We start from the raw sequence: 24,419 nt of genomic DNA on the forward strand, positions 1-24,419 counted from the left end.
ACCTCTAATCTATAGAGATCGCTGATTAGAAATATCGTAAAGTCAAGTGAGGAATGAAATCGAGTTATACCAGCGAGCTAGCCGACGAAAAGACGAAATCTAGTACCAAGGACCGAGTCTGAACACAACTGCATCTAATTGCATGTAAGGTCAGTACTCGTATTAGTAGTACTACTACTTATCATACTACATATATGATTTACGAATTATCCACGTTACCCCCCCACTCGTGAGACGATTTTCGAATGATGTACTCGCTTTATAATCGTTAACGTTCACGCTGACTACCAATAAATGACATTAATTGACCAAACGTTTACAAATCAAAATCTACTTGGATTCAATCCTACTAGACTTCTGCTCTACTTCGCATCCCAATACTTACTTCATCCAATCAAGGGCCCTGACTCGGAGGCGGCCATGAATCCTCATCATCATCATGCCGATAGTACGAGTGCTGACTCGGAACCTTAACGTTGAACGATGGTATATCTAGCATGAACACTAGATCATCATTATAACCCTCAATATCCCCCATCCACTTACACCTATCCCTCGAATACTATGACCTTGATATCAAACGATCCAAGTTGGTGGCCGATGATCGATTCGAATATTCTGAACAGCTATTGGATGGGTTCGTCTGATCAGTCAGTGATGTCTCGATCTAACAGTCACTTGCGGTTTCGCAGTTGCCGCAGGCCTCGTGGTAGTATACGATTGGGGTAAGAAGGACAGTCTTCGAACGACGAAAACCGCTGATGTTCTCGTGATATTTCCAGTACTAACACTCGGACAAGAGGTAGGTCGGTGCTGTTGCTGGAGTAGCCAACTCACTAAGAATAGTGCCATAGATTGAGCTAATCTGGGTAAGTGACAGAGTCACATATCGGAAGAAAAAAATGAATTCGTGATAGAGGCAACGTTGGTCTCTCATGACCGTGCTGTACCTCGTTGTTCGTATCCCACGTTACACTATAGTGTGATTGGCAAGTTGTGCTGACTCCAAAATGTTCTAGGTACGCTATATTGGACTACCGTATTCTGTGTATGTTTTGAAAGCCAATAAATTGGCGCTTTGCTAATAACCCACCTCTCATCATCAGTATCAGTGTTCTAGGTATGTCTCTAATGCACTGTATTCGATCCTTTGACTGGCTGCACACTAGCAGAATATATGCCAATGATCTCTCTGACAGATGCAGTGAGTATTCCGTAACTATCTTATTCATATCCAATGACCTCACTCATATGTAGGGGTGAGTGATATCTTGACCATTGAACTTGGCTCAACATAATGACTCGATAGGTGTGAGTCCTAGTGTTTGATCCTAGTACGACTGTGATCGCTAATTAGTTGTTTCAGGCACTATTACGGGCTACGCACTGGACGGGATAGGTGTAATCGTACCTGCTATGTTGGGTGGTGAGTGACCCAGCTGCAGTACCTCAGTGACATCGACTCGACTAAAACATGGTGCAAGTCATAATGATTGCTCGGTTACACGCCATGTATCAGGGATCTAGAATGGTGCTTATCTTCCTTGTTATGATCTTCCTTGCTGTAAACATCGCCTGCGGAGTACTCATGGCAATAGCACTCAAGTATATTGTAGCGGGTAAGCTTCACTTGTTGATTTGAGGAACCCAGCTCATTGAATGACTACTAGAGGAACTGATACTCTCTGGCAGATATATATGCGATTACGGGCTCGAGGGGCACTCCCCGTTTTTGATTTCAATGCTTTGGATGCTTTGCACTCTTTGGGAGGTCCTCGCACTGTGTCTTTCAGTCTATATTGCTGTAAAACATTTCCGTGACCTGCGACGACTCAGCCTATCGACAGGATCGACCATCGGGGACTGTTTCAGAGTACTGATAGAATCACACATGCTTTATTTCGCAACGTGAGCTTGTAATGTGAATATGGTTATCTTTTTCTGCTCACATTCCACACGTATTAGCTTTGCTTGTGTGTCTTGCCTCCAGCTTGTTTTCGTCTCTCCAGCTATTCTCGTGGTACGCCAACTTGTCGCTGACATCTGCTTGTAACAACCGCTCATCATTTTGTAGAATCTATATTCTAAAGATGCTATAATACTCTTTAGTACTTGCCAGGTTTTATTTGGCGTGCAGATGTTTGTGCTAGGACCACGCCTCATCCTTAGCGTTCGACAATATCACGCTAAACTCGTGGCCGCATCCGACGCAGAAACTAGCATGAATTCGATTGTCTTCGAGCAGCGTATACATGTACCAACTAGCAGTACCGTATAGGGAAATGCTCGCCGAGAAATCATTGAAACTGTATGACACATGTCTGTATTTGGTTCTCGTCTTGCTACAAAACAGTATGTTAAATATGCATGGTTGAACCATGGAAAGTTACTGTGACAAGAGACCGACATGTACGGTATATGCAACACGGTAGGGGATCCTATGGTAAGAACCACGAAACCTGTTAGCGCGGGTTTTCTCTCTAGCGCCAGGCGGGAGTGTGCCTGAAATGGGGACACGAAGCCAGGTGTCCAGTAGGGGAAAATACACAACCCCACTTTGAGTTGCCTCTGCATCCTGCCCGACAGACACAGTAGCAGTAATGACAGCTCGCGCAGCAGAGAAAGAAGCAGCTTGCAGCGAATTCTTTGGCATCTCTTCACGACATAACTTTGAAACCAATCCCAGTGTGAGGACGTCTGGTAGATCAAAATGAAGAGCGAACATCTGCCAAAATTCCGGGGGCAGTGTTGCAGAGACGCTGGGTGGTGCACCGCTAACCCCCTGAGCAATGGACATTTTGTAATCAATGCGCTATATATGCGTTTTCTAATGCATTCTCCAGTGCCCACGACAGACCTTCATAGGCTACAGCACGCCCAAAGAGTGCAGGGTCGATGCGACAACCAAGGCGAGCAAGAGCGGTGATTCATGGCGTAGAAGGGGACTCTGCGAGGAATGATGGTAAATATTGGAGAGAAGCGGTATGACTGAACGTCGTGTGTACATCCTTTACCACTTTGACGATTGCACAATGGGAAATAGAGAATGCAACTCCAAAGTAATCACCTAGAGCATCCCGCTGCTAAGATTGATTTGATCAAGCGTGACATGGGTGCCTGCAGGCGTCTTTCATCGCCTAAGTGCGTTGCGAGGCAAACCACGATATCTTCGATCCAACAGCTGCTACATGTAACTTGTTACCCCGAGACCTGGATCGTGGCAAGTCAGACGTGGTTACCATTATGTCTTGTCACGTGACAGTATATACTTCTTTGAACTTCTTTGATTCAACTTGAATGGTGCACCTCTCGACATGACGCTGGATGAGCGCTTGAGCCTTAGCCGCATCAATGACACATAGGTTGTGTCATTCATTAGCATAAGGGCCGCTAGCCCATTACATCCAGCAGATATCGGAACCCTGGTGGAAAAACATTATCTGATGCAACTCCGATGGCAGTAAAAAAAGGGAAAGTCAGTTGACAATATGTGCAGAGCGTGTCCTTCATTTTTCAAGTTGTTGCTAAAAGCAGTATATTACAAAAAGTCATTGCAGTCAATGTAACGCACCGTAAAGTTCGTCAAGTAACTCTCCGCAGACAGCTTTGCTTGCAGTGAGATGCAGAAAGCATTCTGGCATGTACAGAATTTAAGGTCAGAAAGTCTTTGAAGTCTTTCTTTCATAGTCATACATACGTGGGGGCATACGTTACATTGCAACACGAATAGCAAATACTTGATCGACTTCGCCCGAGCTCATGCATCATGACTAAGCATCGGCTATCAGCGGGTACCTTGGATAGACGAGGCTCAGTCGACATTGACAACGACATTTTAGAACTGACCAGGCCTGTAAGTAGCAGCATTAGTGACACATAGGTAACACATGGAGGCTAACCGCGTGTCATTCAAATCAGCCCTGGGCCGCTAGCCCATCACGTCCAGCAGATAACCCTGGTGGAAAAGCATCCTCTGAGTCCGACTTGGCAACTCCGAGGCCAAATGGGAAAGTACTAGGTGTTTGGTCTACATTGCTGCTGTTGGAAATTTTGCCGCGTCCGAACACTGGTAAGAGGTCATAATGTCTTATATACCATTACATGACCGTATGTGCAGAGCGTGTCCTTTATTTTCATTGCTACTAGCAACATTAAATCATATATTACGACAAGTCCTTGTGGTCAACGTAACGCGCTATGAAGAACCCATCGTTATCCGATGGCCGTAGCGGAGGCACTACCTATCGTAGCTCCAATTGGAGCTAAAATCATAGTTTAAGTTGTTTACATCACCCTTCGCCACTATATATTCGGGTCACATTTGCTCACTTCCTTGTGAGTGACATATACCCTCTCTTGTATAATGTTCCCGACCTTGAAGAAGGAACTCCGAGACCTCATTCAGTATCGCAATGCATACTTTCTCGCATTCTCAGCCGGAACAGGATTCATCTGCCTCGGTTGGGATGTAAGTTTACTGGGTGGCTTGCTCGCGTTACCATCGTTCCAAAAGTATTTCGGTCTGCTCTCAGACTCGGCCTCTGCGCGCGCTAGCTTGAGCGGAAATATTGGTTCGGTCCTGCAAGCAGGAGGCTTGTGAGTGCATCTTCCAGTATGAAGGCTTATTCGGTTAAAGTCATGCCATCAGCTTTGGGGCATTATCTTCAGGCTATTTTACAAGTCGATTTGGGAGGAAGCCTAGCATGTTAGGGTCCGCAATTATCTTCCTCATTGGGAGCATCATTCAATCAACAATCGGAATCGGAATGTCCTCACACGTTGGATTGAAGGTATTCTACTTCTCCCGTTTCTTCGCCGGTATCGGTATCGGTTTGTTATCAGCTTCGATCCCAACATACATATCCGAATGTTCTCCGAGAGCCATCCGCGGTCGATGCATCGGCAGCATTCCGGTCGGAATAGCAATTGGAAATATGCTAGCTTGTGAGTGTTGATCGCTGACCTGTGAGATTTGATCTGACGGGCGATGCATAGTTTGGGTCAACTACGGCGTTTCTCTCAATATCTCACCAAGCCAAATGCAGTGGCGGGTGCCTATTATCGTTCAAGTCATACCTGGGGTACTCTTTTTGTTTTTGATGTATTTCCAGCCTGAGTCCCCTCGATGGCTTGTTGGATGCGGCCGCTACGAGGAAGCAGCTGCAGTCCTCGCATATATCGCGAGAAAGGATCAGGGTGACGATACCGTCGTGGTGACTCTCCGCGAAATTCGTGCCGATTTCGCTGGGAAGCGCAACCTTTCCCTGATCGGCCAAATCCGTAGGATGGGAGAATCGAAAATCATATTTTTGCGCTGCATCATCCCTTCCATCGCTATCGTATTTCAGCAGTGGTCCGGCGCAATCGCGATCACTTACTACACCCCTCAAATATTCGCCAGCCTCGGTTTATCTAGTACTTCCCTGACGCTACTTGATACTGGCATCTATGGTGTCGTAAAATTCGTCGCCACATGCTTCACTTTAACCCACATCATCGAAAGATGGGGTCGGAAGAGGACCATGATCTACGGTGGCCTCTTGCAGGGGCTGATGATGCTATGGGTTGGTGGGTATGCTGGTGCCCACCCCGGCCAGGGCATTGTGCCAACAACCTACATATCTATCGTTGCTGTATATTTCTATGCCGTTGCCTATTGCGCAGGCTGGGGATACACTCCCCACGTCCTCGGCGCTGAAGTCGCCCCAGGACATCTCCGTCCACTTGCCTTATCCCTCGCGTCCGGAACCGACCGGCTTTTGACATATGTCATTGCCCAAGTCACACCCATCATGCTCGACCACATAACCTATGGAACATATATTATTTTCGGCGTCGTTTGTTTCATAATGGCGGCGTGGGTCTACATCTTCCTACCGGAGACGACTGGATACCCGTTGGAAGATATCAAATATCTTTTCGAGAAGGATATCATTATTCGCTCGCTGGAAGATGCGCCCGGGGGGTGGATCTTCCTTGGGACGCGCCGCGCTGCCACTTTGCATGAGCTGAAAAGTATCAGTGCATCCCCCACAGATAGTTCTGAGGAGATTTCGAAGGAGCTCAAATTGCAATCGGACGGAGAGTTGGGGCATGGTCATTCGCTGGGAGGTTCACACAAGTGGGACGAGAGCATTATTATATGAATGCTCCAGTCCATGTTACGAAGGTTTCGAACGATATCGGCTCCGTGTGTATGATGTTCGTATTTTCTTGTTGCTGTTACGCCCTGTATGAAACACTTTCATATGTAGTACTATTTACATAACGCATTGCGCAACCCCAGAATCTCCCCACTTCTCAAAATAAGCTTTCCAAAAGTCACTTGCCATAAACACGTTTTCTTTTTCATCATATTGTTTTGATGATCATATCTCCGATCATTGATTTTCCTTTTAACGGTTTCATGTGACGTTTACGAGATAAGGCCCAAACCGGAGATATTATAAGCTCAATGCTACTTTCCTCCACATTACGATATAAAGCAATGTGACGCTTCGAACGTTCAACCGGAGTGCCCGGAAGGAACCGGCACCACATGTCCAGCCGAGCGAGTGTTCGGTTCCTTTCTTCGTCGTTACAGTCTCCCCCAGCCCAACCACTGTTGGAGTGACCTCTCTGTTGTCCGATAGATGAAGCTGGAATATACAGCAATCTAAAGCAACGCAGTCACGCCAAATCGAGGTCAGTCTGAACTTTTGTATTGCTTTATAACGTCATGCATAGGTACTTCGGCTCACAAAATGAGGGACTTACTTGGTTCTCTGATCTGCGACGACCATCATTAATCCCTGAAAGGCTGCCTCAACTTCAGTGCTCGGATGATGGTCTTGTCCAGTTTGCAGAGCAACACTACCCGCAAGCATTGCCCCATTGCAGCGCCACAAAATACGAGGAGCCTACTGCCACGAGGTTATACCCTTAGTACGCAAAGAACGTTTCAATCCCAAGGGCGACTCCGTGCCTCCAGAGTGGATCGCCGCTGTGTGATGGCACTTACGACGACCAACTCACGAGGAACTCATGACCAGTCCCATCAACCGTTACACTATGGAAGTGTTCGCTGGATGTTCGGATCAAGACACTGGCAACCTCGAATGGGATGTCAAGAACATGAAAGCTTGATCAGATGGTACTGGTGATGAGAACGCGGCTACTGACAGCTCAGGGATTCGATTTTTTCTTCTTTGATGGTGCGCCAAGAGATGAATTCAGAGGTTCACATGTCGCATGTCACGATGTTTGCAATGGTGCGTCGGTGTTAAGTCGAAATTATTGATATATATGGAATGATCCCCAGGATGATGCAATCTGTATTTAGTGCAGATCGACCGAGCGTTGATTCTAATTGGAAATTCATGGGACATACATGCTTGGCACGACCAGCCAATTGAAACCGCCTGAATCACTTCTTGAGGTAGACGACATGGCCATTCGGAACTGTCAAAGTTGCTTTCCCAGCCCGGTTGTTGAAGTATTGGACCCGTCAGGCTTCTGATCGAAAAACGAGCCGCATCTCTGAAAAAAACAGGTGAGGAACGGGTTATTCAGCGCAGCGAGATGGACAAACGTGTTAGAGTAGTACCACGACTTCCATAATCGCGCGTGCCCACCAGTGATTACTGGTTCACTGGTGAACGTATGTCGCGTAACAAGGAGTAATTGCGTAGTAACATATAAAGTATGAGTACCTATGCGTACGAGAGTGACGTGGAGAGTCAGATGTCTTATCTTGATAGATGGTGCTTTCAGACATAAGTGCTTGAGCTACGCGCTTCTTATCGTGGGCTTGGTGTTAGTGATGTTTCATTCATATTTGCGGGCATAGCCTGGACACGTCCCATCTGCAGTCATAACTCGTTAAGCCACATTTTCCCCACTAAAGTCCTACTTACCACAATTGGCCCGACTGAGATCTGATCATGTTCTAGTGAAAAGAAATGGTATGATCCGATAGTCAAGGATAGAACCATCGCGCAAGGTGCAACGAATATTCAACTGGGATAGGACAAGGTTTCCATGTTCAACTAAAGTATGGACCGTAGCCAATTGAGGCCGTATGATCATCCATGCAGTATGGGAGAATGAGGCTGAAAGAAATTTCACCAGTTAAATGATAGTACCACGCAGTGTGCTTCGACTGGCAATGGTTCAGGCAGACCCATCATTTGCTCGAGAACCTAATAGACCACGTCAGAAGCTACTTCCTATACTGTAATAGGCAAATCACCTATAATCACTTCGAGGAACCGTTGGATTTATGGGTGTGCCCGCTGGGAGTGGTGTACTGTGAGTACCCTGAGCCACTGTTGTAGTAAGTGGACCCGTTTGGGTTGCTGTAGTAATAACTCCCGTCGCTGTCGTATGCATGATAGTCAACACCGGTCAACAACCATTCATGAATATTGAAAACGCACTTGTTGGAATAGTGGTATCCAGTGCCGCTGCTACCGTAGTCGCGCGAGCAGTAGTGGTTGCCCTACAATGAGCGTAATGTTGTTAATCACAGCCCCTAACTCGCAAGACGGGCGCTTACTTGGTCATTGGTACCATGGCCAGTGTACGTGTAATCTTTTTCGTTGCTGGACATCGTGAACGTATAAGAAGTAGTGTTGATAGAGGGAGATGCAAGGTGGGTGGTGCACTGGTAAGAGACGAGGTAGCTGCAGTCCTTTTATCTAAGAGTGCTATTTGTCGAACTTTGTAATTTGTTTGTTTGTGTGATTCGCACGATTCGACCTAGTACTGTATTTACTTAATTAGTGTGAACCACATCACTCAACATAAAATATCGTCAAATTTCTGAGTGGGGGCACAGGTTGTCCAATATCCGTGTCATGGAATACTGGCCAGAAGGTGGTCAGCGACTCAGCACTACCTTGAACGTTGGGGTAGTCTCTGATGTGGTGTAAGCGATATGCCTTTTTGGGTATTATGTATCTAACCTGGCACTTGCTATGTCTGTTGAGCAGCAACCATGAACTTTTCTCAACCCTTTGGTTGACCAGTGAGGATATTTCTCCCTGCATCTATGATGCTCCCCGAACCCAAATTCATAAAGATTCTCTCTGGAGATGATGGCAAAGGCATGCCAGAGAGTAGTGATGTGCATGGCCCAGCTTCAAGCTGTGGGCTGGCCAAAGCTGGCCCTAGTTAGGCCGAGCCAGGCCAGGCCAAAGTCATGGCCTGACCACGGCCTAGGGCCTGGCCTGGGCAGTTGGAAAGCCGGAGCTGGCAGCTCGAGCCATGGCTTTTACTCTTACAGCTATACTAGTCATCTGAGACAACAACGAGCTCAATTGTTCATGTATCACTCTGACAGTCCCAAAGTTGCAAATTCTCCTTTGTCTGAGTCGAGCCCTCTAACGGTCCTTCAAACAAGCCTCAATTAAAACCACTGAAATCCTTGGCACTACTTCCTCCTTACCACGGACTCATCTGCATGTCAGCAGCTTCTGTGAATCCAACACACATTTAAGCACATCTGAGACGTCCGATGGAATAGAGGCCCGAGAGAAGTCGAGTGTTTGATGAGTGTTTGCAGAGCTTAGCCAAAAGGAGCATCAAGTGAGCGAGCATTCTCGCAAGGTGGGATCACGATCAGCAAGCGGTGCAATCGGTTGAAAGGAGATATTGTCGAGGCACTACAGTGCGTCAAGTGTTCTCTCCATAATGATCTTTTATTCCAGGAGCCTGGCCCATCTTCCCTTGTAGAAGAGGAAACAAAAGACTCCGAACACAAGGCTGAGGTGTTAGAAGTCGAAGCAGCAGATGATGAGGGGTGGGATACACTGCTTTTAGGTGACGATGACAATATGTCAGGGTCTGATGTTGATTCAGCAGATGACAACTAATGTTAGTATACTTGAATTGAATATAGACTCTTTTCTTTCTTGAAGGCCATGAATGAGCCCAAGCCGGCCACGGCTTTGGCCCACGGCTCGGCCTGAATTTTTTCAAAGCCCAAGCCTCCCCAGGCCAGGCCTAAGCCGGGGCTTTCAGGCCAAGCCAGGCCCGCACATCACTACCAGAGAGTTTTGAGAGTAAGTGGTTCAAACCTTTCGAGGATGAGTCTTAAATATCCTACTCTTCCAAGATCTTCGCACATCTAAGCCAAAACCAGGGCCCCATGGACAGAATCAAACCTGAGCTATATTTCCGGTATGTGCATCACCTACCAATCATTTTGAATTAGTCACATTGACATGTATAGAACCATGAGGATAATATATGGGACTGTAAGCAACCACTCTGAGTTTAGAAGATATTATATCCTGACTCTTCGAACTAGTTGATATGCTTTTAGGTGACTCAGTTCTTCTGACTTGTTATTGTTCTTGTAGTGTGAGCAGCTCAGCAAACTTGATCTTGCTGACCTTGACAAGAAGGATATTGTGATCAAGATACACTTGAAGTATGTTCCTCGTGTTGATGATGACCCACCTGCTGACATGCTCTTCAAAGGTTCTTGCAGGATGCTGATGGTAATCCTTGTACATGGCACTGGAGGATGAACTACAGAGTAGCAAACATGCAAGGAATGCAAAATCAGGGATCTGGTTCCCATACATTCAACAGATCCTCTCTACTGTAAAGTATGCCTACCTGCTTTCCCCTCTTGTTTGTGTCTAATTGAAGCCTTATCTAGCCTATCTTTCCATTCCACTCTTCTAACTAATTGTGGCACAGAGTTTGACATTGTCCGCCATCCGGCCATAACAAGCTTCATGGGATCTAGCCTTCCCTCCATAATGAACAACTTCTTTCCATCGATACACATTGTGTCCCTACCAATATCTAACATCCTTGATCATGGTCGCTCTCATTCCCCTCATGAGCATCCTGCATTGCTTCATTTTATACATCATCGGTCCCCCACAAGTCATCTTCGTTATTGGTCGTTCCAATAGCCCACATGGGAGATATCACACTATCCTCTATTCCTGCACTCAGACACACTACTTTTGCCTTCAATTTCCCTCCCTTTCCATTCGTTCGGTCCAGATAATTGATAATACCATGGTTTTGCAGAAAATGTTGAGCCATTGTATTATCAACTATCTAGCCTTATACAATCACTGTCACTTCTACTCATGTTTCCTTGCCCTCAGACAGGTGATTCCCAAGATTTTGAGGGCTCGTAGCTATCACTAACCTATCCAATCTGACGTTCCAGACTGATTGTCCAGAGGTCTGTTCAAAATATTATCATTATTGAAATATTTATATCTCCTACTACCCCTTGATCGGAGGGTCTTGGCGTAGAGGTGCTTGAGTGTATGCTGTTACCCCATGCCATGACAACGAAGCAACAGAAAAACCGCCTCTTAGTCACAAACTAAGTGGCACCCTGAGCAAGACCTCAAACACCCCTCGAGGACATCGAGCTCAACAAAGTCAACAACACCTAACAGCACCCTTTCTCCTCTCTAGACCTTTCAAAAAACCAATAAAACCTTCAAAAAATAATAAATAGATACCTTACCGTAGACTAACACATAGAAATGCCTCTGAAGCAGATCCCCAACACCGAAACAGACCCTCCAGACCTGCGCGCCCTGTCCCCTACAAATAGCCCACACACCAGACACAATTCAAAGAAGGCCTCCCAGGAAGAAATTGAAGCATTGCTGAACAAGGTCATGGACACCAAGAGCGCAGAAAGTTACCTTCAAATCACACTGCTAAGTATTCAAAATCAATCATTCACACTGACACACCTCTCTTCCATCCTATTCCATATCACACAGATGACAACTGGAATACCTCTCCCAGTAACAACAGCAATCAGAGCAGTAGCATTCATCCTGAAGCGACACACAGCTTGCAAAATAGCTGAAGCGGCAGCCAAACACCTCTCTGACTCCATTTCTCCAAAGATCACTGAACAAGTATTAGCAACTCTGACCCCACAAATAGATATGATACGCAAACTCTCAGAAACCCTCACCTCCACAATCCTCAAAGCGGAAACTCTTTGCAAGAACATCCAATATGAATGTGAAGAAAAAGAAAACAACTTCCAAACAGCAGCAGAATGCATAGAGGAGGCCACTAACAACCTATACAAATCAGTAGACAAATGCAAGAATGCAGTGAACAATCTTCACCCAATACTAACAGCCACTCAAGACAAAATGAAGCACTTAGCCACAGCACCGACACCAGCCCAGAGTCCAGCCCCCACTGCAAACTCACGTCCGACATACAGCTCCATAGTAGCAATGTAACTTCCACCGCAAGTAGACCAAGCTGTAGCTCAGGCATCCATTCGGGCGAGACAGGTCCTCTTAACCCCAAAGGTAGGAGACTCCATTTTCCCAAACATTAACCAACACACAGACATCATCAAAATCATAAAGCAAGCACTAACCAACAGTCAACAAGATGGAGCACCAGAAGGCAACATTAGGGTGGTGCAATCCTTACGCAGCGGAGCAATCATAATCGAACTCGACAATGAAAACTTAGCGAACTGGTTAAGAAGCCCAAAGGGAAAACAAAGCCTTGAAAGCAAACTGGGCCCATCAGCATCACTGTGAGAACAAACATTCGGCATCATACTTCAATACTTACCCATCTCGCTCAAGATCGAACAAGAGGACTTCCTCTGAGACTGTGAAGAGGAAAATGCCCTCCCAGCTCACTCACTTCATTCCATGCGCTGGATCAAGCCCTTACAATGACGATCCCAAGAACAAAGATGAGCATTTGCAATACTACAGGTAAAAGAAGTAGAGACGGCTAACAACATTCTAAAGGAAGGACTATGCATCAAAAGCAACTGCATCATGGTTCAAAAGGACAAGAAGGAACCAATCAGATGCATCAAATGTCAACACTTCGGACACATAGCACGCAACTGCAAGAACTCAGCAGACATCTGCGGCACATGTGGCAACTCCCACTGCACAGCTGAATGCAACGCCTACCGAATGGGACACTGCATCAATTGCCAAACCACGCACCATGCCAGCTGGAGCAGAGCCTGCCCAGAATTCAAAAGACAATGCAAAGTACCCAGAAAATTGGATGCCCTTCTTCCCAACCGACCTCCTCTGGACTCGAGCCATCCACCCTCCTAAATCCCCGACAAGACCACCCCCATTGACATCAAGTCCAACCCGCACCCTAAGATCGAACAACACGAAGCAAAGCACTATAAACTTCCATATGCAAACCCTGTCAATACACTCATCCTCTCCTTTACCTCCATCACCGGCATTCTCTCCTCAACCTCCCTTCTCTCCCTCAATGCCCACCCATCCACTATACCCATACCCACCGGACACTGGGGGTTGGGGCATAGAAAACACCACAGCCGGTGAATACTTCACCCCAAACTCGTCCAATGCCTGAAAGACCAAACACCACCAACACCAAGCTCAAGATATGGCAACAAAATCTCAATGCCTCACTAGCAGCACAAGAATCTCTACTTAACAGCCCTGACGTACTTGACTGGGACGTCTTAATCATCCAAGAACCCTACATTGACTTCCTCCACAACACCCGAGCCAACCATCATTGGCATGTAATATATCCTACTAAGCATTTCACTCACCCCCAACAGTGCACCCGAGCAGTAACATTAATCAAGACCACCATCAACACAAACACATGGCAGCAACTTCCCTTCCCATCATCCAATGTCGTCATAATCCAGATAGCAGGACCAATCAGCAAGTGCACAATACTTAATATATACAATGATTGCACACATCAAGACACACTATCAACAATGGAAGATCACCTCAACAGACACATCTGATCCCTGTGCCCGAACCAAGATGACCTTATGCTATGGATGGGTGACTTCAACCGGCACCACCCTCTATGGGAAGAACAAAGAAACTGTCATCTATTCAATTATACCTCTGCTCAACCTCTTATAGACCTAATTGCTGACTACGGCATGTTACAATTGCTCCCCTTAGGTATCCCCACTCTACAATCAATCAGCGTTGTCTTAATAACCGAGGGTCTTATATAAAGTCGTGTAAATGTAATGACACCACAATTACACTTTGGATAAGACTGCTTGCCAGTCCTCGATTAACACGGTCTACGACTTTTCCTATTTCGTGGTAGATAACGTGTGAGTTCTTGGGAGGCTCGCTAAACTAATCTTTGTCAAGATCAACCTAGCCGGAGCTTTACTTTTCTTTATTGAAACTCAAATCTCTTGTCTAGGAATAAGCTTCTAGACACGTAATTCAGTTTCTGGAATGTATTTGCCTAGGAAATCTCCTTCTAGGCTCTGGACTTGGATACTGGAACTAGCGAGACGTGGTCTCAAATATATGAAATATGACCAAGATCGCTTGGTCTATGGACACCTGACTGTGAGACAATGGTCTCAAATATACGATATATGTTCAAGATCGCTTGAACAAAGGGGACTATAACTTGACCAAGATCGCTTGGTCTATGGGACAACTAGTGAGACGTGGTCTCAACAATATGATAGATGACTAAGATCGCTTAGTCAAAGGGCACAGAGCAATGAGACAAAGGGGTCTCAAAGACAATATATGTGACCAAGAACGCTTGGTCTATGGCACTAATAAGTTTCTAAGGTAAGAAACTTATAATCTCAAGGGAATTCTTTTCCCTGCACTTGTCTCACTTCAAAGGGACTAACTTTGCAAGTGAAATATCTGATAGGCAGATTGCTACAAATGGGAGATCATATTTTTTTGGGGGGAGAATGGGCTCTCCTTATATACATTTTGTGTGGGAAAGTAACCTAGGTTCACAAACAATAAAAAATAAGGAGGACCAATCAAAATATTGGGTCAAACCCAATAAAAGAATAAAATACAAGTGAAAGATGGAGCTATGACATCATTGTGGAGCAGAACATTCTGGAATGTGGAGTAATGACATCATAATGACATCAAGAGTGACATCATTGTGGAGCAAAAGATTCCAGAACCTTCCATGAGTGAGTCAGAGTGAGTCATTGTGGAGCAGAATATTCTAGAAGGAAATGACATCATGAATGATGTCATTGTAGAGTAGAATAATCTAGAGCTTGATGACATAATATCTTTCAACAGAATACCTGCAGGAGTATCTGTGGAGTCTTATGACATCATAATGACATCATACCCTATGGGTACAATTTTATGAAGTGTCAGGTGAGTCAAAGCATCCTAATGAAAAAGTAAAGTAAAGAAACACTAGAGAAAAGTAGGTAGCAAAAATAAGACAGTTGGCAGGAATTGAAACACAGTCAAAAAAATAATGCAGTTGGCAGGAATTGAAACACGGTCTTTTTGGATAGGTTTTTTATTGGCTTTGTACTTTTCTCTATGGTTTTCTCTAGCCAAAGTGAATAAGCCAAAGGCAAGGCTATACCTTAACCTTCATTTCCCTTCTCACATCAACTAGGTCTAAATGTGATTCCCATCTCACATTAGACTTTTTCCGTCAAAACATATTCAGATCATGAAACTTGGGGAAAACTGGAAATATGGACCATGGTTTGAAACCAAGGTATGGGTTGACTAGTCTGAGGACTAAGCTAGCAGACTTTATCTTTTGAGGGTCACCTAGTATTCATGTCCATGCATGATTCCCACATCATGCAGGACAGCGTGGGCAACTGGACAAGACCAGACAACGTCTTCGGTACTGAAAACGCTCTTGACACAGTAGTCACCTGCGACACTGCCCCAGATTTATATGGCCCCAAGACCGACCATGTCCCTATCCAACTCATACTCAAGATGCCCATGCCAAAGTCCAGAGAGGAACCACGTCGAAACTGGAGAGAAACAGACTGGGAAAAGTTTGACAAACGGCTAAGCACCCTATTATCTCATATTCCGCCCCAACCATTAGCATCTAACAAAGAATTTCAATCCACAGCGAAGCAAGTTACCAAAGCCATCATGACCGCAATGGAAGAACACATCCCCTACTCCAAACCATGCCCACACTCAAAGAGATGGTGGACCAAGGACCTCACCAACAAACACAAGTGATTGAAATGGCTCACATGTGAAGGATATCGTGTGCGAGGACTCCAAACCCACCCCTGCCACAAAGAACTCAAGAAACTCAGAAATGAATACGCAGAGGGAATCATCACCACAAAGAAGCAACACTGGATAGACTGGCTAGAGGACATCAAAGGTAACGATCTATGGACAGCTAACAAATACATTACAGCAGCCCCAAGCGATGGAGGAAAGACCCGCATCCCCACCTTATCGGTCACCAACCCGGACAACACCACCAGGACAGCCAACATCAATCATGAAAAGAGTACCCTACTAGCGGAATCTCTTTTCCTGCGGCCACCTGATGCAGATAACATCCCTCCAGACCAGATATACCCTGACCCAGTCATGCAACTCACGCCCATCACCAGTGCCCAAATCAAACAAGCCATTGCCAAACTGAGCAGATATAAGGCCCCAGGCCCAGACAGCATCTGTAACATTGTATTCAAAAAATGCAGTGAAACCCTTGTACCATATCTTGTACACCTATTTAACGCGACCTTCACCTACCACACATACTTCGACCCCTGGCGCCATTTCACCACCGTCATTCTCCAAAAACCAGGAAAACCTGACTATACCACCCCAAAGCTTTTCAACCAATAGCGCTCTTAAACACTACAGGAAAACTACTAACGGCAGTAATAGCAGACCAACTAACCTTTATTCTAGAACACTATGACTTGCTCCCCAACACGCATTTTGGAGGCAGACCAAGTAGATCCATGACAGACTCTCTCCATCTGCTCGACTCCACAATCAAAAATGCCTGGAGAGCACATAAAGTAGTCTCGGTACTCTTCCTCGACATCGAAGGCGCGTTCCCCAATGCAGTAACCAAATGGCTACTGCACAACATGTGTATACAAAGAATACCCAGCAAATTAGTAGAATTTACAGAACACCTCCTCAGAGGAAGAAAAACCCAATTGCGCTTTGATGGATATACCTCAGACTGGTTTGATGTAACTAATGGTATCGGACAAGGTGACCCACTATCAATGATACTGTACATTATTTATAATTCTAACCTTGTAGATATCGCGAAGAAACCCCGTGGACGCGCCACCCCACAAGAACTAACACTTGCATTTGTAGATGATACAGCACTTATTGCGATAGCCAAGTCCTTCACAGCGACCCACACCATTCTAAAAGACATGCTAGAGAGACCAGGAGGAGGATTTGACTGGTCCAGAACCCATAATTTATGCTTTGAAACAACCAAGTTTGTGCTAATCAATTTCTCTATGAACAGGAATAAGGAACACCCACCGCTAATCACCCAAGGAGTCACCATCCATCCGACATCTACCCACAAATTCCTAGGAGTCATCTTTGACTAGGAACTTCATTGGAAAGATCAAGTGGACAAGGCGACAGCAAAGGGTACTGCATATGTCATGCAACTTAGACGCCTCTCCCTGGCCACCAAAGGAATCCCACTCTGCCTAGCCTGTCAGCTCTACCAAGCGGTAGCAGTCCTGAAGATGCTGTATGTCATGGACTTGTGGTTCACCCCTGCCTACAAAGAAGACTTGCACTGTCTACAACGAGGATCCTTAGGAATTGCCAGGAAACTAACCTCTGTTCAATATCTAGCAGCCCTAGCAATGATGGGTGCAATGCGCAGCACGGCAACCGATCTCCTTGAAGCTCACACTAGCCTGCTCCCAATCGCACTAACCCTCCAGAATCAATGCCACAGAGCAGTAACTCACATCACATTGCATCCACAACAGCATCCCTTACATCAAGTTGTCTGAAGAGCTGCAAAGCACTATGTAGCCTCACACAGATCATCACTACATAGACTAACACATTTTTTTAACATCAGACCAGACAACATTGAAACGCTCACCCCATCAAAATGTCCCCCGCAATCTGTGCACCTGGTCAAGTTCCACATTGCACCTAGCAAAAAGGAAGCAATCAATACCTATGAACAGCTAACAGACCCTATTCAGATCTTTTGCGACGGCTTGGGATTCAATGGCAAAATAGGAGCAGCTGTGATCATGTTCAAGGCAGGATCACACCCTCGAACCTTACAATATCATCTAGGCACTGACAAAGAGCATACCAATTTCGAAGCTGAATTAGGACTAACATTAGCAGCGAGACTCATAGCCACTGAACGCGACTTAGTTTTCCCCATCTCCATCCTAATCGACAATCAAGTGGCTATACAAAGTGGTGACAGTTTCTTTTCTCACCCAGGCTTCTACTTAGCAGATCTTTTCAGGAAACACACAAGTAGAATCGCAAGAGACCACCAGAATTTCGATGTCACTGTAAGATGGATACCTGGGCATGAAGGAGTACACGGAAATGAGGAAGCCAACAAACAAGCGAAGAAGGCGACAGAGGGAGTAATGAGCAACAGTTCACAAGCTATGTTACCCCACTTCCTGCAAAAAGGATCGCTTCCTCTGAGCCTATCTGCACTGATCCAAGCTCAAAAAGATGACTCCAGAATGCGATGGATGGACATGTGGCAAAGATCCCCTCATTATCAGCATACTGACAAGATTGACCCCAACATCCTCAAACAATCCTTCATTAAGCTTGCAGCCACGTACCCAAAACACCTAACCAGTCTTCTTATGGGCCTCTGCACTCAGCACATCCCACTCAATAAGCACCTCCATAGAATATCAAAATCAGACACTCCTTTCTGCCCCCACTGCCCCCAGACCAAAGAAACTATCCATCACTTCCTTTTCGACCGCTGACACTACCACCATGCACATCACGCCATGACAAATGCCCTCGGCCAAAAGCCTCGTCTCTCCTGTACCTTCTCACATCACATGATGCCATACCACATGTAATCAAATACATTAACTCAACGAGACGATTGAGACCCACATTCGGTGAAATCCCCACTCCTAATAAGTGCAAAACTGACAAAGAACACTCCACAGACACATAATACAGTAACTGGATCCCATCTCAGACAGGCAGCCAAGGGTGACAATGTACCAAGGCAGACGGGCCATCCCACTGGGCCCATGGCTGAAATTGTACCTATATATACAGGTGAACCAAGTGTAGTGTGTAGCCGATTGAAAGGGATGGGCCGATGGTAGTGTGTACCTGATTGAAAGGGATGGGCCGAGTGTAGTATATACCGGATGGAAAGGGATGGGCTGAATATAGTAAATGGAGTATACAATGGAGACGAGTGGGCCAAGGGATTATTAGGTACAATAGAGACGGATGGGCCGAAATATAGTGGGCCAGAAAAGGAGGTGCCAACCGGATCCGGTCATAGGTAGGGCTGTAGCACCGGTCCATGCAATGTCACTGGTTGTCTCACTTTGTAAAATGGTCAACATTTGACCGAGATATTTAAACATTAATATTTGATGTTAGAATACCGGGTAGTGAAATACCAGCCGGAATATACCAGCCAACCAGATCCGGTCATAGGTAGGCTTGTAGCACCGGATCATGGGATGCCACCAGTTGTCTCACTTTGTAAATCGGTCAACATTTGACTGAGATATTCTCACTTCAATATCCTGTGTTACAATACTGGCTGAGATAAAAAAAACAAAGCTGACCTGATCTGGTCATAGGTGGGCCTGTAGCACCGGATCATAGGATGTAACCAGTTGTCTTACATTGTAAATCGGTCAATTGTTGATTGAGATATTTACACTTCAATATTTGATGTTACAATACCAGGTAGTGTAATACTGGCTGAGATAAAAAAAAACTGACCTGATCCGGTCAGAGGCAGGCCTGTGGCACTGGATCATGGGATTCCATCAGTGGTCTTACATTGTAAATTGGTCAATTGTTGATTGAGATATTTGCACTTCAAGATTTGATGTTATAATACCAGCTCAGATAAATAAGAAAAGCTGACCTGATTCAGTCATAGGCAGGCCTGTAGCACTGGATCATGGGATTCCACCAGTTGTCTTACATTGTGAATCGGTCAACATTTAATTGAAATATTTAAACATAAATATTTGATGTCACAATATCAGATAGTGTAAAATTGGCTGAGACACAAAAAGCCGACCTGATCCGGTCATAGGCAGACCTGTAGCACTGGATCATGGGATTCCACTGGTTGTCTTACATTGTCAATCAGTCAAGATTTGATTGACATATTTATACATTAATATTTGATGTTCCGATATCAGGTAGTGTCATACCAGCTGAGATAAAAAAAGCTGACCTGATCTGGTCATATGTAGGCTTGTAGCACCGGATCATGAGAATCCACTGGTTGTCCTACATTGTAAATTGGTCAATTGTCAATTGAGATATTTGCACTTCAAGATTTGATGTTATAATACCAGGTAGTGGAATACCGGTGTAGAAAGCTGATTCCTGCTGGGCTCAGCAGAAATTGTACTACCTAGACAACAAATATTTGTTACAAGAACATCTAGACGCTTGGGCCCCTACTATTTTCCTCCTGATCCTCCTCGTATCAGCCCTCGCATCATACCCTTACCCCGACCTTACCCTTGTCATCCTCGTCATCCTCGCATTCCCTTTCGCCCTCTACCTGTCGCTTCAGCAAAGCCAGTACATTTGGCCGGATCCTTTCGCTGACGAAGCATACCCATGCTCCGGTTCACCACCTGACTGATCCTGAGGACAGTCCCCTTGCCCTTACCGTCTGGACGGTAACCTATGACACGATGCATGACGCATCCCCTTTGCCCTATTTTCCTTTCTTGATCTCTGACTCGGTGCGCAGTCGCACATGCGACTTATACTTAGATCCGCAGTTGCACGATCATGCCCCTGCGTGTTTCACTTCTCATTCTGATCTTTGACTCACTTTCTTATCCAGCACGTTCTACCTAGATTGAACGTGCCTTCCTATTATGGTCTTACCCTTTACCGATTGCCTCTCCCGGTAGTACAAGTTATCATCCACTAATACGTCCCCTGTCCTCTATATAAACTCGCTACCATGTACCATATTCCCTAACTTGAATCTACTTGGTTCTTGACCTCCTACTCTCACCAGAGTGATCCTTCTGCCTCGCCAGCAGTCTATATTCTATCTTCTTATCTGCTCATCGCGGATAAGCCTATAGTCTCGACCTTTACTCATCAACTTCGTCGACGAGCAAAGCCCCTGTTAACTAGTCGGACTTCTGTCCTTCTAATTAACGACGATCCTTACGATTAACCTTCGGGTGTCGTAAGCCTAGGCCGATATAGCTTATCGTCTCGCACCCGCGTGACATAAGCTACCCGATTTGGACATAGGCGTTAAATCGTACTTGCCGAAGACACGCCAAGTACGACCCCTAACCTTGGGCTAGCCCAAGGACGTCCACAGACCGTTGACGACACAAGCTCTGTTTGAGCGTCGCCAACAGATACCATCCAAGTCGTAACAATATTTAGGTAGATCTTAACACGACCTAGTCTGCTATACTTGCAGAGCAAGTGCGTTCGATCCTATAGGGGTAGCTGTTTGGTATTAGTTTAGATAGTTAGTTATCAATAATAGGAAGATAATCCGAAGCTAAGAACTACTTGTCCAAAGGGAAGATGTCGGGTCCGAAATTATTGGAGTCAGGTTGGGCGTCGGACTATCCATCAGACTGTCGGGAATGTGTCAGAAGTGTGTCAGATTGTTGGTCAAATGAATGTCGGATGTGTCGGAATGTTTCGGAGGAAAAGAGTGGATAGATATTTTGCAATACAATAAAGTACTACTAATATCCAATGACTTCCATCCTACTACTGAGTAGGGAAAAGTAAGTAATGCAATAGGTAGGAAGTACTAGATATTAAATGGTGACTATGTAGAAATTCGGACTGCTATAGGCGAGAGTAGTAGCAATATTTCAGGTCCAAAATCTTATGTAATAGGACATGTGGTACTGCGGACCATGAGAAAACATGTAATAATGCTGTATACAATGCTTAGCAAGTCAAAAGGAGTAAATGCGCACCTAGTGGGGATAGATGTGACTGGACAGGACATAGGGAGGACTGGTCCGATGCGCGGGAATGTCAGGTCGGGATCGGATATGCATCAGACTGTCGGAAAGTGCATCGGGTCAGGATTGGACTGTCGGACTTGGGTCGGGGTAGTCGGAAGTGCGTCGGACAAATACTGTTTGACATCAGTATAAAAATAGCTGGTTCCGAGCCCAGCACCGCAACCATCATTACACCGGCTCAGATAAATAAAAAAAGCTGACCTGATCCGGTCATAGGCAGGCCTGTAGCACCGGATCATGGGAATCCACTGGTTGTCTTACATTGTAAATCGGTCAATATTTGATTGAGATATTTACATATTGAGATTAGATGTTCCAATATCAGGTAGTGGAATACTGGCTGAGATACAAAAAGCTGACCTGATCCAGTCATATATAGGCTTGTAGTACTGGATCATGGGATTCCACCAGTTGTCTTACATTGTCACTCAGTCAACATTTGATTGAGATATTTAAACATTAATATTTGATGTCACAATATCAGGTAGTGTAATACAGGCTGAGATAAAAAAGGCTGACCTGATCCAGTCATAAGTAGGCTTGTAGCACCAGGTCCATGGAATACCAGCTTATTTATAACAACAACCTTTGCCTGGTCATAACTCAATATCTAGAGACAGTCCATATGATGTTACTGGTGGTCTTGCTTTTGAAATCACTCAATATTTGCTCGAGATCAATGTATCTCAATATTCTATGTTACAATACTCAGCAGTTGTGACATATGACTGATAAGTAACTAAAACATTACAAAAGTGCTATATTTCCAATCAGATCACTGCAACATGTTTTTAATGCACAGTCTTACGGGATCTGAGATATTTATCATGATCCATTAACAATTAGAGACAGTGCAAGGGAAATACAATTCATGCATACATTTGTGGCTGGCCTTAAAGCAGTGACAGTAGTGCATTACTGATGAACTTTGGTACCACAAATCTCACTCTCATTACTCTGCCTCTAATTATTGATCGATCATTATGAGTATCTCAGATTTTCCAAGACTGTATACTAGAAACATGTTCTACTTCTCTGATTAGAAATATATAATTTCAGGAATGTATCAGATGCTTATCAGTGATATGTCAAATTTGATACATTTGTCACTTTTACTGTCCCTCACTTGTGATATATCATTTTTCTCATTGTTGAGTCATTTTTGGATGGATCCTTTTGATAATTTAGATTCATACTGCAACATACAGTACATATGTTATCTCCAAGTCCAATCTCTTACGTATCATCAAAGAATGACTGCAGACTCTTATCAGTATAATATATCATTGTCTGTTGTATTCCATATGTTTAGGATATATCTTACTGATCTTTCACATAGAAAGGCTGCCTATGACCAGATCAGGTCAGCCTTGTTTATCTCAGCCAGTATTGCACTACCTGATATTGTGACATAAATTATTAATGTTTAAATATGTCAATCAAATGTTGACCGATTCACAATGTAAGACAACTGGTGGCATACCATGATCCAGTGCTACAGGTCTGCCTATGACCGGATCAGGTCGGCTTTTTGTGTCTCAGCTGGTTTTACACTACCTGATATTGTGACATCAAATATTTATGTTTAAATATTTCAATTAAATGTTGACCGATTCACAATGTAAGACAACTGGTGGAATCTCATGATCCGGTGCTACAGGCCTGCCTATGACCGGATCAGGTCAGCTTTTTTTATTTATCTGAGCCGGTATTCCACTACCTGGTATTATAACATCAAATCTTGAAGTGCAAATATCTGAATCAACAATTGACTGATTTACAATGTAAGATCACTGATGGAATCCCATGATCCGGTGCTATAGGCCTGCCTATGACCGGATCAGGTTGGTTTTTTTATCTCAGCCAGTATTACGCTACCCAGTATTGTAACATCAAATATTGAAGTGTAAAGATCTCAATGAACAATTGACCAATTTACAATGTAAGACAACCGGTAGCATCTCATAATCTGGTGCTACAGGCCTCCTTATGACTGGACCAGGTCGGCTTTTTGTATCTCGGCGAGTAATCCACTACCTGAGATTATAACATCAAATCTTGAAGTGCAAATATCTCAATCGACAATTGACCAATTTACAATGTAAGACCACTGATGGAATCCCATGATCCGGTGCTACAGGCCTGCCTATGACCAGATCAGGTCGGTTTTTTCATCTCAGCCGGTATTACACTACCTGGTATTGTAACATCAAATATTGAAGTGTAAATATCTCAATCAACAATTGACCAATTTACAATGTAAGACAACCGGTCGCATCCCATGATCTGGTGCTACAGGCCTACCTATGACCAGATCAGGTCAGCTTTGCTTTTGTATCTCAGCCGGTATTGTAACACAGAATATTGAAGTGAAAATATCTCAGTCAAATGTTGACCGATTTACAAAGTGAGA

At 44.8% G+C, this 24,419-nt stretch overlaps 4 protein-coding genes across 4 annotated transcripts; 2 read left to right on the forward strand and 2 right to left on the reverse strand.

The window, feature by feature from the left end:
• Window positions 1-2,128: 2,128 nt before the first annotated feature.
• Window positions 2,129-2,797, reverse strand: EDB93DRAFT_1339961 (uncharacterized protein; the record flags this gene model as incomplete). The annotated part of the gene is made up of 1 exon (XM_041455438.1): window positions 2,129-2,797. The coding sequence occupies one exon, from the start codon at window positions 2,795-2,797 to the stop codon at window positions 2,387-2,389; it is 411 nt and encodes a 136-aa protein (XP_041303134.1). The 3' UTR covers window positions 2,129-2,386.
• A 1,544-nt stretch (window positions 2,798-4,341) lies between these two features.
• Window positions 4,342-6,593, forward strand: EDB93DRAFT_1174668 (general substrate transporter). Its single transcript, XM_041450454.1, has 3 exons — window positions 4,342-4,596; window positions 4,649-4,944; window positions 4,996-6,593. Exons 1-3 carry the CDS (start codon window positions 4,364-4,366, stop codon window positions 6,144-6,146), a joined length of 1,680 nt encoding a protein of 559 aa, XP_041303135.1. The 5' UTR covers window positions 4,342-4,363; the 3' UTR covers window positions 6,147-6,593.
• Window positions 6,594-8,236: 1,643 nt separating this feature from the next.
• Window positions 8,237-8,590, reverse strand: EDB93DRAFT_1254878 (uncharacterized protein; the record flags this gene model as incomplete). The annotated part of the gene is made up of 3 exons (XM_041453696.1): window positions 8,237-8,357; window positions 8,418-8,479; window positions 8,537-8,590. 3 exons carry the CDS (start codon window positions 8,588-8,590, stop codon window positions 8,237-8,239), a joined length of 237 nt encoding a protein of 78 aa, XP_041303136.1.
• A 973-nt stretch (window positions 8,591-9,563) lies between these two features.
• On the forward strand, window positions 9,564-9,854 carry EDB93DRAFT_1093355 (uncharacterized protein; the record flags this gene model as incomplete). The annotated part of the gene is made up of 1 exon (XM_041446504.1): window positions 9,564-9,854. A coding segment is annotated over one exon (291 nt), but the record flags the coding sequence as incomplete, so codon positions are not given.
• Window positions 9,855-24,419: the final 14,565 nt, after the last annotated feature.

The sequence above is a fragment of the Suillus bovinus genome, assembly GCF_016758785.1.
Source record: "Suillus bovinus strain UH-Sbo-P2 chromosome Unknown EDB93scaffold_81, whole genome shotgun sequence".
NCBI lineage: Eukaryota > Fungi > Basidiomycota > Agaricomycetes > Boletales > Suillaceae > Suillus > Suillus bovinus.